The sequence below is a fragment of the Carettochelys insculpta genome, chromosome 30 (genome assembly GCF_033958435.1).
Source record: "Carettochelys insculpta isolate YL-2023 chromosome 30, ASM3395843v1, whole genome shotgun sequence".
In the NCBI taxonomy this organism is placed as follows: Eukaryota; Metazoa; Chordata; order Testudines; family Carettochelyidae; genus Carettochelys; species Carettochelys insculpta.
In genome coordinates, this window is record NC_134166.1 from 11724141 (window position 1) to 11739402 (window position 15262).

Genomic DNA, 15262 nt, shown 5'->3' on the forward strand with positions numbered 1-15262 from the left:
CCTCGTAGGTCATTTGCTCCAGCCCCCTCATCATTCTAGTTGCCTTCCACTAAACCCCCTCCAATGCATCCACATCTTTTCTAAACTGCGGGGGCCCAGAACTGAACTCAGTATTCCAGATATCCTCTCCAAGCGGATAAGATCTCAGCAATTTCTCCTAATACCCCACAGCTGTACCCTGGGTTATACATTTGACCATTTCTCCTTCTCAGTGCCAGACAATTCCTGCTATTTCCAGTGGGCAACTATTGTTCATGACGCAAACCCACAAAGCCCTTACAATCATCTCAATTCGCAGGTCACACTTCCTCCAATCTCGTCATTCAGACTAGCAATAGAATGAGAGACTAGGGCTGTTCCCATGCTGAGGACGGGTAAATTTGCTAATATTTGACGGAAAAGGAAACAGTGTATAGGTTGTAATGTGGGTGAAAACATGCCACGGGTTTCTTGGGGTAAGTTTGACCTAGTGGACCTTCAGCCTTACAGCCACATGTCTAGAGTGTTTAACTTGCAGCTCCACTCCATCCACTTCCATCTTCCTCTCCTCAGTGCGCAATGGGGCATTTGTGCAGGAAAGCAGGGCCAGGAGGGAGAATGAAGTTTATACTTACGCAAATTAGAAGATATTCTTGCTTAGCTTCTAATTCTCATTTAGCCTTTTTAGTTTCTGTAGCTGAGAAGGGGAACTCTAACCGGCTGGTCTTTGTCCTTAGACAAAGTGTCTCACATGATGTGAACCATTGTGTTATTGTCTTCGTAGACGGCTCTTATTTGGGGGTAACAGAGGTGGAGGGGTTCTAATTGTTGAGGGCCGGAACGAATCATTAGTTAATCATTCCAAGTATATCTGGTCCATATAACCCTTACACCATATAAAGAACAAGATGATTGTCTCTGCCCTGAAGTATTTACAATCCAGTAACTCACCTCTGACCGGAGTCGGACAAGAGAATTTGCCAGACAACAGGAGGTCATATTGTCTACCACATTACCAACATGTCCACTGCTTACTGGGCTCTTAGAAAACGTTTAGGGGTAAATTACAGCTAAATAACACAACAGAACACAGAGACGGGACTGAAGTCTGGCAACAAACTTTATGGGACCACAGGGAACTTGGCTACACCCACGAGAAGTGCACATCCAGCTAACTAAAATCATGCCGGATTACAGAGTTTGCCAGATGAGAGAGTTCTGGATTAGAGAGTTTCAACCTATACCGCCATTTAGCTGTCAGACAATTACACCTGTAGAAGGAAGGGCAGGTGGTGTGGTGTCAGAAGACCGGATCAGGCCTCGTGGGAGGAGTCTGAATGCCAGAATCCAGGGCTAAGAGTCAGAACCAGGGCTGAAGGTCAAAACCAAGGTCCGAACTTTAATGCCAGAACCCAGGTGAAGATAGAGGATCAGGAGCAAGAGGAAGGTCAGACCCAGAGACAGAGTTCAAATGAGAAAGGACCAAGGGTCCAGCCAGAGTCAGACTCAGGCATAAGGTCAGAACCAGGTTACCAGGGAAGGCAGAAAACAAGGCTGGGAAAGAACTGCCTCAAGACTGGGTGCAAGGCAGCATCTGGGCTGGAGCCACAGAGGCAGAAAGAAGAAGCAGGGCTTAGAAAGCCATGAGCATGGGGGCGCAGAGAGTACAGGGTAGAGATGGGATCCAGAGTGACCTGGATAAATCGGAGGACTGAGCCAAAAGATGTCTGATGTGGTTCAACAAGGAGAAGTGTAGAGTCCTGCACTTGGGATGGAAGAATCCCAAGCATTGTTATAGGCTGGGAATCAACTGGCTAAGCAGCAGTATAGCAGAAAGGGACCTAGAGGTTAGGATGGATAAAAGGCTGGATATGAGTAAACAGTGTGCCCTTATAGCCAAGAAGGCTAATGGCATATTGGGGTGCATTTGGAGAAGCATTTTGTGCAGATCTAGAGAAGTGGTTGTTCCCCTCTGTTCGGCACTGGTGAGGCCACATCTGGAGTTTTGCGTCCAGTTTTGGGCCTCCCAATACAAAAAGGATGTGGATGTGTTGGAGCAGGTTCAGTGGGGGGCAACAAAAATTATTAGGGGGCTGGAGCACATAACCTATGAGGACAGGATGAGGGATTTGGGGTTGTTTATTTACAGGAGAGAGGACTGAGGGGTGATTTAATAGCAGCTTTCAACTTCCTGAAGGGGAGCTCTAAAGAAGATGGTGAGACACTGTTGCCAGTGGTGTCAGACGGCAGAACAAGGAGCAACAGTCTGAAGTTACAGAGGGGGAGGTGTAGGTTGGATAACAGGAAAAACTACTTCACTAGGAGGGTGGTGAAGCACTGGAATACGTTGCCTAGAGAGATGGTGGATTCTCCATACCTCGAGGTTTTTAAGTCCCGGCTGGACAAGGTCCTGGCTGGAATGATTTAGTTGCAGTTGATCCTGCTTGAAGCAGGGGGCTGGACTCGGTGACCTCCTGAGAGCTGTGTCTACACGTGCACGCTACTTCGAAGTAGCGGCACCAACTTCGAAATAGCGCCCGTCGCGGCTACACGCGTCGGGCGCTATTTCGAAGTTAACTTCGACGTTAGGCGGCGAGACGTCAAAGTCGCTAACCTCATGAGGGGATCGGAATAGCGCCCTACTTCGACGTTCAACGTCGAAGTAGGGACCGTGTAGACGATCCGCGTCCCGCAACGTCAAAATTGCTGGGTCCTCCATGGCGGCCATCAGCTGGGGGGTTGAGAGATGCTCTCTCTCCAGCCCCTGCGGGGCTCCATGGTCACCGTGGGCAGCAGCCCTTAGCCCAGGGCTTCTAGCTGCTTCTGCAGCAGCTGGGGATCTATGCTGCAGGCACAGGGTCTGCAACCAGTTGTCAGCTCTGTGGATCTTGTGTTGTTTAGTGCAACTGTGTCTGGGAGGGGCCCTTTAAGGGAGCGGCTTGCTGTTGAGTCCGCCCTGTGACCCTGTCTGCAGCTGTGCCTGGCACCCTTATTTCGATGTGTGCTACTTTGGCGTGTAGACGTACCCTCGCAGTGCCTATTTCGATGTGGTGCCGCGCAACGTCGAAGTTGAACATCGACGTTGCCAGCCCTGGAGGACGTGTAGACGTTATTCATCGAAATAGCCTATTTCGATGTTGCTACATCGAAATAAGCTATTTCGATGTTGGCTTCACGTGTAGACGTAGCCGAGGTCCCTTCCAGCCCTAGGATTCTATGACTCTACGTGCACTGTGTAGCCAGGAGGCCACTGCTGCTGGGCTGAAAACCTGGTCTGCTAGCTTTCTCAGCCAATCGGGGGGCGATCATCAGGCAGCCACAATGACTTGTTAGGGAGTCCAGACGCTACTGAGCAGGCGCAGAGCCTGCCACATGGTCTGGTCTAGTGGGCAGCAACAGGACAGGGTGCTGATCTGATGTGGTTCCAGTCTACCTCTGGCTCTGGTGTAATTGCTGTGGTGTCCAGTTTGAATGGCCATAGTTCAAGGAGGGTGTTGTTCAGCTGGGGTGGGGTCAGCAGATCCCCATGCAGCCGATGAATGGATTGGACATGATGTGAACTAGCGGCAGGTCAAGGAGCTCCATTTATTTTATTCAACACAGGGAGGGTGGAGAGGTCACATGGTCACAGTCCGTAAGTACCTACATGGGGAAGTCACAGAGGGGTAGTTGTGTTAGTTGGTAGCTTCATAAACAACAAGCAGTCCTGAAGCGTTTGTTGAACTCTGAGTCAGGACTCCAGCGTACTAGTCTCGCCCCTGGTAGAGAACTAGTGTCTCTGGCTGAGATCAGGGAACCTGTAAGTTGGGGCCCACGAATTCTATTCTGTGCTGTGATTCTGCACAGGGGTTTCTGAACTCTCTTTATTTACTCACAATCTGTCACTTTCAGGTCTTTGCAGAGCAAGTTTCCGTGGGAAAGAATTCATTACGGGCTTCATGCAAAACCACGTCGAAAGCGTGAAAGCTGATTGCAAACTCTTAATCACTGGTTACCAGGCCTCCACGACTGTTACTGTGACGGTGAATAAGGATGCATTCCGGAGAGTGACATCTGTCGGAGAAGGACAGACAGTGACCGTACAGATCCCACCCTCTGTAGAGATGTTTGGGAGTGAAACATTTGACAGCACCATCCTGATTCAGGCCACCAAAGACATCTCTGTCCTGTCTGTTAACTCCAAGCCCAATTCCATTGCAACTACGGTTGTGTACCCCATTGAGACATTGGGTACTGAGTATTACATTGTGAGTCCTCCTGGTACACATCCAGGCAGCTACAAAGAGTTTGCTGTCATAGCAGGGCCGGCTCCCACGACAGTTGACATTCACGTGAAAGGGGCGGTAGTGTACAAACGATGGGTCTATGTTGCTGGGAAAAAGCTCACTGTTGCCCTCGCTCCCTACCAAGCCCTGCAATTGCGAAGCTTCGTTGATTTATCCGGTACCAAGATTGAGTCTCGGGAGCACGTGGCCGTTTTGACTGGGCACACCTGTGCTGAGAAAAACACAGCTTGTGATCACGCGGTCGAACAGCTCCTGCCTGTCTCCAGCTGGGGCAGCACGTACATCGTCCCCCCTCTGTCCTTCCAGACCAGGTTTGACATTGCGTACGTCGTCGCCTCCCAAAACACTCACATTGTGTATCAGTCAGGGCCCATACGAGCTTCCCGCATTGTATGGGCTGGGGAGGTAGTCACGTTTGAAGTCCGAGTCTCTCACCCACTGTACATCTCTGCTAACGCCGGCATCCAGGTTCTTCTCTTCTTCACCGGTGCTAAGAATGGGAAATCCACATATGACCCGTTCCTCATCAATGTCCCACCTGTCACAAGCTACTGCCAGTCCTACCACATTGATGGGATAAAGGAGTTTGAGAACCATGTGCTGATCATGGTCAAGAGCTCAGAGTCCAGCAGGATCACCTCTGATCACAGAGCCATAGGCTATGTCCAGTGGAGGCAGATCCCTGGTACAGAGTATTCCTGGGGGCAGTACAGCTTGGGCACAGGGATTACTTCCCAGTCCATAGAGCACCCAACCTCTCCCTTCGGCCTGCTGAGCTTTGGAGTGACACAGTATGGCGGATACGGCTCATCAGGCTTTTGCACACACAGTAAGTAATTTCTCGGTATAAATAAAATCTAGCCTACCCAATACCCACAGAGTGGGATATGACAACAAATTTAAACAAAGAGACTGCACACAGCTTGATGTTCAGCTTTGTCTCCTTTGTTTATCAAGCCCCCTCAACCTGCACAGAGTCACCTAGTAGCTGAAAAATGTACTTCAAACACATTGCTTCAATGCCTGCCAGTGCATGGCATATAACTTGTATAACCAGCTGGTTGAATCTTTCTAGGTAATTCAACCTCATCCTGCAGCGCAGTTCAATGCAGGAAAAAAGAGAAATGTCAGATTGTAGACAGCCGCCCAGTGTGTGTGGCTGAGTCAGAATCCACCTGCTGGGCTCAGGGAGACCCGCATTATCACACCTTCGATGGGCAGAATTTCGACTTCATGGGCACCTGCACCTACATCATTGCCAAGACCTGTGGCTCCGACTCAACTCTCCCGTCATTCAGTGTCAAGGCCAAGAACGACAACAGGGGCAACACACGTGTTTCCTATGTCGGTTACGTGACGTTCGAGGTCTATAATGTCACTATCTCCATTGTCAGATACGAGACGGGGTTCGTGAGGGTAAGAGGACAACGTGACTAAATACCGATTCTTTGTTTTATGCTCAGGTTTTAAGGGTGATGCCGACATAAAACCACCTTTGCTAGAGGCAGTTGCTGGAAAGTTTTGCAACAGAGATTCACAGTTACACTTCAGATCTGAACAGCAATTCATCGGCTATTCCAGCTCTGGGCTCCCTCCCCTCATCTCCTTCGTTTCTGCCAAGGCCCTTTAACCCCGACCTGCGCTCCTCTCCCACTCATCTCTGCCAGACCCCTGTAAATCTAGCCTTGGGCTCCCCTGCACACACAGATCCCCCAGTTGACCACCAATCTGAATCTCCAGCTTCCACCCGCTCCCCACTATCCAAGCTCTAGAATGCCCTCACACTCCACACATACACGCGGCTCTCCTGTCCTGGCTCTGGGATCTCCCCAGAGTTGCTCATGCTGTTCTCTACCTCTGTCTTCCACAGTGTATGTGATACTATATGGTAGCTGAGAATAGAAAAATCAGTGACTATCCTGGGACTGCAACTACATTGCAACTACTGGAAGCCACGTAGCTAAGCTAAGAGAAAGAGATCATTTGATCGTTGCCTGTTTGGTTCACTCCCCCTGGGGCTCCTGGCATTGGTTGCTGTCAGCAGACAGGACACTGGGCTGCATGGACCTTTGGTCTGACCCAGTATGGCCATTCTGATGTTCTTAAGCTCCCTAGCTAAAATCTGTACTGGAAACTATCGATGATTTGTACCATGGTGGCAAACGGCAGCATCAGTGCAGGGCCAGTAAGTCCCTCATTGTGCCAGATTCCACTGGGTAATGCACCCAAACAATGGTGGTTTCCTGGGGTTCATTTCCAGGTGAATGGCCAGCGCTCCCGCCTCCCCATCTCTCTGCTTGAGGGGAAACTGAGGCTGTATCAGAGTGGGGGTTCCGTGGTCATCGAGACCGACTTCTCCCTGAGGGTCTCCTACGACTGGAACAGCTACCTGCTGGTGAAGATCTCCAGCAGCTTCTCAGAGAGCATGTGCGGCCTGTGTGGCAACTACAATGGGAACCCCAGGGACGACTTCGCCACTCCGGCCGGGACGCTGGCTGCCAGCCCCGTGGAGTTCGGGAGGAGCTGGAAGGTAGAGGACGGGGACAGGTTCTGCTGGGACGACTGCCACGGGCAGTGCAAGAGCTGCTCCCCAGAGCTGGTCAGCAGGTACAAGGCTGAGCCCTTCTGCGGCTGGATCACCAAAGGGGCGGACGGCCCCTTCAGCCTGTGCCACTCCACGATCGACCCCAAAATCTACCTGGACAATTGCGTCTACGACCTGTGCATGAACGACGGCCTCAAGGAGATGCTGTGCCGGGCACTCTCGAGCTACACTGCTGCCTGCCGGAGGGAGGGGGTGGCCGTCTCTGACTGGAGGACTCCCACAGGGTGCTGTGAGTATGCCCGGGGTGACGCAGAGAGGCTGGCTCCTGAGGTGAAGGCAGCAGGTTTTAGTAGCAGATTTGAAGTCAGTGTTGAAACAGGAACAAATCCCAGGAGGCCTAAAGAGATTTGAAGAATTGAGGCGCTGGGATAGTACAGAGGCTGCATGGTAGGACTGCACAGATAGATGTTTAAGTGCTTTTGGAACATCCTACTGAAAACCGATCTCACCTTACCAGCTCTCAAAGGCCCCCACTGGCTTCTGTTGAGTATATTTGAATTCTTTTAACACTTGTCTTGTTCATTAAGCTCCTCTAAACTCATAATAATAAGCCAGGTCCTTCCCTGCTGGAGCTTGGCATGGCTTCTTGGACTTCAGTGGGAGTTCCCCCTCCATCTTGCCAGTTGTTAGAATTTACAGGGTATATCAAGAACCCTGTGAATGACATATTTTATTCCCCACTTTAGTGCTTCCAATTAAGTACCTTCAGCAGGTCCAGTCTTCACCATCTGGCACGCAGTGGAAAATGCATTCAATTTTCTTTAGAAAGAAATTTTAGAAGAGAGGTTCTTTCCAAACTTCATTTGCTACGTTTGAGTCCAAAGATTTGGCTAGAGTGGGCGAGAAGAGTCAGTGGGAAAGGTGTGGGGTGGTGGGAGGGGAAGTGGCCTGGGAGAGGCATGGGGGGACCATGGGCAGGACCTCCCCTAGCAACAGCTTCACCTACCACCCATGCATAAGCGGTTGAGAAGAGAACTTTCTCAGAAGCCCAGAGGTGAGGATGTGGTATGTGAGGGAGGGTGGGGTTCACAGAGGTCCCAGTGGGTATCTCTGTCAGTAAAGGGAGAAGACAGAGGAAAAGGAGAATGTTGAGATCTGTCCGCTTACAGAATTATCTTCTTCTGCGGATGGGGGGAGACCGATTGCTTGTCTTGGAAAGGGAGACTGGGCCAAGCCACAGACTGAGGTGATGAGGGTTCTGACATCTCTAGTTCTATGGGTCAGAGCTCACTGTAGGTTACTGTTAGGTGCTGACATGATGCAGCAGTTCCGGCTGGGCTCCCCTCAGACCTGTGCCAACAGTTTAATGCTACAGGGAAGCACTATTCCCAGTAACCACAGTGTCCTCCTGTCCTTCTGACAGCTCTGCCCTGCCCGGTGAATAGCCAGTATAAGGCCTGCGGCTCTGCATGTCCTGTCACCTGCAACGACCAATGGGTCCCTAGTAACTGCTCCCTGCCCTGCGTGGAGACCTGCCAGTGCAACGAGGGGTTTGTGCTGGATGCTGGGAGATGCATCCCCAAGGCTGGCTGTGGCTGTCAGTTCCAGGGGCAGCTGTATGCCCCACGAGAGCAATTCTGGGGGGACGACACCTGCACGCAACGTTGCCTCTGCGACCCACAAACCAGGCAAGTGAGCTGCCAGGCCACAAGGTGCCGGGCCGGGGAGCAGTGCCGGGTGGAGAATGGCATCAGGAACTGCTACCCCACCAGCTATGGAACCTGCTCAGCTTCGGGGGACCCCCACTACATCAGCTTCGATGGGAAGAGGTTTGACTTCCAGGGCACCTGCCTGTATCACTTCGCTGGGCTGTGCAACAAAAGCCAGGAGCTGGTGGATTTCCAGGTCCTTGTTCAGAATGACCATCGGGGCAGCCAAGTTGTGTCATTCACCAAAGTTGTGGAAGTCAAAGTCTATGAGGTGGACATTGTGATCAGCAGAGAAAATCCCGGCAGAGTTGTGGTGAGTTTATCAAACTGTTCTTCTCTTCCCTGGCTGGTCAGCCACTGTGCCTCTTTCTTTCTTTCTTTCCTTTTTTCTTTTGTTCATTTACTCATCAATCTTTTCTTCTTTTTGGAGTTTGCTCATTTTACCTTTTCCTTCGATCCAGGACACTGGGTGAGAGGTTTAATTGAACAGCATATTCACACACTTCAGCAGTTCTCAGAATACACTCAGATTTCTGATGGAGATTTGGACTTTAATTGGCTGAGAATTTTCACACAAAACTTCTTGGTAAAAAAAAAATGCAGTACAGTTACATCAAAATATTTGGCACATTTTTTCCTTAAACCATATTATTTCGGTTGGAAACAAGCCCTAAAAATATAAAACAATCTAATGTTCCATTTGGAGATTTTAAAAAGATCATTTTGAAATGACTTTTAATTTCAAAATTTAATTTCTAAAACTGTCCAAAACACAGAAATTCAACCAAAATATTTTGTTTTGGGTTAAATGATAACAATTTCACTCAGTGTCTATACTCTATTTCTGGGTCTAAAGAAGTGGGTCTGTCCCACAAAAGCTTATCACATCTCCTAGAGTTGGATGGGACCTCAGGAGGTCATCTAGTCCAGTCCCCTGCCCTCTTGGCAGGACCGAGCACCATCCCTGACATCTCTAAATGGCCTCCCCAAGGATTGAGCTCACAACACTCTGTTTAGTAGGCCCATGCTCAAACCACTGAGCTATACATTATTTTGTTAATTTTTAAAGTGCTACATCACAGCTTTTTTGTTTTGTGAACGCACAGAGAGAGGCAGAGACAGAGAGTACAAAACCCCATTATTGAACAACCTTAACGAAGAGCTGCCTGGAACTGCATGTGCATCTCCGTTTCCCTCCATTCTCCCAGCTCAGACGTAATTTCATGTAGATAATCAGCCCAACCTCACTTTCCAATGACTATGCAGTGCCTCATTAGCATAATGGCGGCCACGACAATTCAAAAGTGCGGCTTGTGGAATCATGCGCCGCCCGTGGAGACGGGACCTTCCGAAAGGACCCCCCCCCAGTTTTCGAAAGCCGTTCCTCCAATTCACTGCAGCGCCTCATTAGCATCTTTCGAACCTGCTCATTAACATGCGCCTTTCGAAAGGAAGGGGCACGTGTAGACCCAGCCTGGCAGTTTAGACATTTCCAAATTTCTTTCCATTCCAAAATAGAGCAAAAAGTTTAAAATGTTGAAATATTTCATTTTAATATGGCCACATGCATGAGACATTTCAAGATATGGAAACAGAAATGTTTAGGTCCAGCTTGCTGAGCCACATGGCTGCATGAAGTTGTATTTCCCTATTGCATGATTTTTCCGGGGGATTGCATCTCTCATAATTAAACCAGAGTCCCTTGATACCCCACCCAATATTTAGGTGTGCACACCCCCCCACCCATGATGTTCCAAACAGTAGAAACCTAACACAGGGAATTCTAGTACTCTGGGCAGCCCTCCAGCCCTTAGCAGAGCAAGGGGACTGAAACCACAACCCCCAGAAGGCAATGTAAAATAGGGAAGAGGAAAGTTTATTTCTTTTCAACTGATTCAAAATGAAATGTTCGGGTCTGATTAAAATGAAATCTTACAGTTCCGATTGAAGTGACCCAAAGCAAATATTTCATTTTGATTTTTGTGTTAGGAAAATAGAAAATTTTCGGCAAAATCAAAATGATCAGCTTGTAAGTTTCAAATGTCCAGAAACAGCATTTTCTGCTGCAAAAATCACTCTCATGGAGGACCCCAACCAACAGTTATTTCTCCCAAGATACATTAGCTTTATCCTTTTCTATGTTTCTGTGTGTTTTCTCTTTTTGTGTTTAGCTGTCATAACTTTCTCCTTTTGGCATATTGTCCTTGTACCCCTATCATTATTTTTTGTGTCTCCAATCATTCGTCAGTGTGCATTGGATTCATTTAGGAGGAGGTTTGTATTATCAATTTTAATCCGTCCGCCTGAAGGCAAAGGAGTGATATTTTTTTTAATTGTGAGTCAAAAACATTCCCAAATTGAAAAATTTTGGTTTTGAAATATCATTTTAAAAAACTAGTTATCCTGCTAATGGGAAAGTGACACATAATCAAACAGATTTTTTTTTTAAAAAATTAAGGAAAATAAAAAAGGGACATAAAGAAAATCAGTTCACAATTTGCCATTCGAGTTTTGCTTAGAACCAGCTGTATCTGCAAAGTTCTGCATGCTCAAAGTTCCTTGCTCAGCGTCAATCCATTCTCACTGATCCGTTGGCCGTTGCTCACAGGTGAACGGCGTGCTGATCAACCTGCCGTACAGCACCAACGACAGCAAGGTCTCCACATACCGGCGGGGGCAGGAAGCTGTGATCCAGACGGACTTTGGTCTCACCATCACCTTTGACTGGCAGAGCCGGATCACTGTCACTGCACCCAGAACCTACGCTGGAGCTCTGTGCGGTCTCTGTGGGAACTTTAATGGGGACAAGGGAGATGAGTGGACCATGAAGGATGGCAGATTGGCCTCGAACCCAACGGCCTTTGGGCAGAGCTGGAAGGTGAAGGACATCCCAGGCTGTGTGGAGGTTGCCCAGGACGAGTGCTCAGATCTAGCAGCTGTTGAGAGACGCCAGAGAGGCACAAGTCGGGAATGTGGGCTGCTCCTGGACAAGAGTGGCCCCTTCCGAGAGTGTCACAGCAAAGTCGACCCCGAGGGCTACTTCCAAGACTGTGTGTATGACTATTGCTTCTTCAAAGGCCGACAAACGGTGACTTGTCAGCTCATCACCAGCTACGCCGCAGCCTGCCAGGCCGCCGGGGTGACTATATATACCTGGAGGACCAACTCCTTCTGCAGTAAGTGCAAGCAGCTTGGGACCGTCTTCTGGGTTGTTAATGGAAGAGGAAGAAAAAAACTTGATCTTTGCTCATAGGAAACACAAGTTGCTTGGTGATCGGGGGAGGGGATATGTAGTGTTTCACCCCTAGGAGGTGTGGGCTACGATCCAGCCCTGGGGAGGCCACTGGCAGGCTCAATGTGAGCAAAGGAGAGGATATGGGGCTTTTCCCCTCTAAGGGGCATCAGCTCTGATCCATAAGATCAGGGAACTACATGACTCAGGGGCAGAGCATTGGAATACTGAGTCTAACCCCTGTGGGAGTGAATTCCAATCCTGGCTCAGTCTGGGGGTGAGCAGTTGGTTTAATGTGAGTTGCTCAGGGAAAAGGTTTTACGGCCTATATTTCACGAGTGTCTGGGTCTCATGAAGGTCCTTAATGGGCAAGTGGCCCTGCCACAGACCTCACACTGATGACTGGAACTAACCTGAGTTGTCAGTGGCAGAATTGTTTGAGAGCTGGATGGGCCATGGAGGCTGAGCTCTTCTTCCCAAACAGGTGCTGCAGTGGTATATTGCAAGGTGCAGCATGCAGGAAGCTTCTCCAGTCCTTATTGTTTTACGTTTTTCAGCACCCCACTGAAAAGTATTCTAAGATGCTAATGTCTTGTTGTTTCAATGCCAGGTCTCTCCTGTGCCCAAAACAGCCACTACGAGGTCTGCGCCCAGGGCTGCCCGTTGACCTGCAGCAGCCTGTATGCCCCAGTTCAGTGCCCAGCTAAGTGCTGGGAGGGCTGCGTGTGCGACGAGGGCTTTGTGCTGAGTGGTGATAAATGTGTCCCTATTGCCCAGTGTGGATGCGTCTACCACGGACTGTACTACAAGGCTGGGGAGACCTTCCACCCCACATGCCAGGAGCAGTGTGTGTGCCAGGCCACTGGAGAGGTGGTGTGCAAGGGGTTATCCTGCCTCCCCAATGAGCAGTGCAGGGTGGTGGATGGCCTCCGGAAATGCCACCCTCTTGGATCTGCAACGTGCTCTGCTGCCGGAGATCCCCACTACCTCTCCTTCGATGGGGTTGCCTTCGATTTCCAAGGCACCTGCACCTACGTCCTGGCCAAGACCTGCACTGACACCGGGAACCTGACGTCCTTTGCTGTCAAGGTCCAGAACGTGCCCTGGGGCAACAGGAAGGTGTCTGTCACCAAGCTAGTGTCTGTGGAGGTCTACGGGTTCACACTCACCCTGCTGCAGAACAGAATGGGGCTCATCATGGTAAGACCTGATCAAAATAATTCACTGAGGCTGAACCATGGGTGTACCCCACTGATGTGGTAATGGAAGGGGCACTTGACTGCTGGGTCTATCATTAGGATTAATTGCCTCAGATCAGAATCCTGCCCTGACCCCCTACATTGAAAGAGGTGACTCAAGACTTACCTTGGGTTCTGTGAGATCAGACTCTGGCCCTAATGTAACGCAGTTCAGCGGAGTCAATTCACATTTACCGAGGTGGTGCTGAGACCTTCTCTCATTCCATAGCCCAGTCCTACAGCACCCACTGCCCCACTGATGGGGAATGCCCCTGTGCTATAGTACTGCTAATGGAAAACGCTCTGTCTCTTTCAGCTGGACGGGATATCCCACAACCTGCCTTTGCTTCTGGCCGATGGGCAGCTTCAAGTATATCAGCATGGCAGGAACGTGCTGGTGCAAACAGACTTCGGCCTCACCGTGAGCTACGACCTGGTTTACCACGCCAGAGTCACTGTCCCAGGGAACTACCAGGGCCAGATGTGCGGCCTGTGCGGGAACTACAATGGGCGTCGGGATGACGAGTTCCTGCTCCCCGATGGAAGGGTGGAATCTAATGTGGCAGCATTTGGGGCCGCCTGGAAAGTCCCGATCCCGGGGGTGGCCTGTGAGGATGGATGCGCTGGGAACAGCTGCCCGGTTTGTGAAGAGAGGAAGAAAATCGTCCTTCAACAGCACAATTATTGTGGGCTGCTCACAGCACCCGACGGCCCCTTCGCCACCTGCCACGGCAAAGTCAGCCCCAGTGTGTACTTCAACAACTGCCTGTATGACATGTGCCTGGGCAACGGAGACTCTCAGGTGCTGTGCCAGAGCATCCACAGCTACGTGACAGCCTGCCAGGCGGCTGGGGCCTCCCTCCGGCCCTGGCGGAGTGCCTCCTTCTGCCGTAAGTGCTGGCATGATGGTGTGGGATGAGGGCCTCTCTCGTACGGTGATTCTTGAGATCTCATTCCAGGCCTCTGGCCTTCTTCTGAGACTCCTTTAGGTGGCAAACAACAACTCCATCTTCTGTTACACGGGCTCTCCGGGCCTCTCGGCTTTCAGATTCCCTCTCCCGCACGTCTGTCCCTATAGGCCGTGGTTTGAGATCTCACCAGCCATCCATTGCGTCTCTCTGATTTAGCTCTGAGCTGCCCGGCCAACAGCCACTACGAGGTGTGCACCGACCTCTGCAGCGCCACCTGTGTCGGGATCACGGACGCCAGGAAGTGCCCAGACACCTGTGCCGAAGGCTGCCAGTGCGACGATGGCTTCCTCTTCGATGGCCAGGGCTGTGTGGATCTGCAGAGCTGTGGGTGCTTCAGCAAGGGGATATATTACAAGGTACCACCCCCTGCCCGTGTGTTCGCTCGGCTCAGCCACATTGAATCAGACCATTGTCAATTCATTCATCATCATCAATAACCATGGGCTCAGCGCCTGTTGGTGTCTGATGCCTCTCGCACTATTCCTTTCCATCGTTCCCTGTCCAGTGCGGAGTGGCATAGTTTCTCTAGACTCGCTCCACACCAATCTGTCAATTGCCATTGGCCAATTGTGCCATCTCTGTAGAAAGGCCAAGGGCAGTAATGATACAATTGTATTTTTGTTAACCCTGGCGCTGGGAGTGGAGTCGGCTCTAGCAGATTACAGCAAGGTGGCTGGGAGGGGAATAGGGTTCCGTGGGTTAGAGCAAAAGAGAGCTGGGAGACAGGACACTTGGGTTTTATACCCAGTTCTGTGAGGGGAATGGGTCTATGTCAAATAAAGTCAGGGGTTTTATCTTTGAATCGATAACCAATCCTGACCTGACAATCAACAGGAAAAGATAAGACCGGGGGTGGGGGATGTCAAGCTTCCTGAGGTCAGTTCTTGCCTCTAGGAGAACAGTGAGTTAGACCTGGGAGTCTGAGAGACAACAGATGAGATTCCTAGACTCATATATGGACTACAAAGAACTGCGATTATTTCCCCGTAATATAATATTGCATTTTTCTGCCCTTTTCAAACAGCCCAATGAGATGGTTCTGAAGAACATGTGCCAGGAAAATTGCACCTGCATTCCTTCCCAAGGGTTCACCTGCGAGGCCCACAGCTGTGCCAGTGATGAAACCTGTGAGATCAGAAACGGAGTCATGCAATGTGTTAACAAAGGTAAAGGAGGGAGTGAAAGAAGAGAGGTGATCAAAGAGCAGGACATTAGATCAGTCTTAGTGGAATCACAACAGTTTAAGATCTGGTCCACAGTAAAGTGTCTGTCCTTACATCTTGGAGAAGAGCAGGGTCAGAT

General features: G+C 50.1%; 1 protein-coding gene across 1 annotated transcript in view; it reads left to right on the forward strand.

Annotated features, from left to right (window-relative positions):
* FCGBP (Fc gamma binding protein) overlaps window positions 1–15262 on the forward strand; it is a 56258-nt gene that overhangs the window by 4515 nt on the left and 36481 nt on the right. Inside the window, exons 2-11 of the mRNA XM_074981446.1 lie at window positions 3871–4950; window positions 5341–5681; window positions 6526–7099; window positions 8234–8832; window positions 11128–11727; window positions 12022–12028; window positions 12362–12951; window positions 13306–13879; window positions 14117–14316; window positions 14985–15126. Coding sequence (XP_074837547.1) covers window positions 3871–4950; window positions 5341–5681; window positions 6526–7099; window positions 8234–8832; window positions 11128–11727; window positions 12022–12028; window positions 12362–12951; window positions 13306–13879; window positions 14117–14316; window positions 14985–15126 — 4707 coding nt within the window. The remainder of the gene's footprint in view (window positions 1–3870; window positions 4951–5340; window positions 5682–6525; window positions 7100–8233; window positions 8833–11127; window positions 11728–12021; window positions 12029–12361; window positions 12952–13305; window positions 13880–14116; window positions 14317–14984; window positions 15127–15262) is intronic.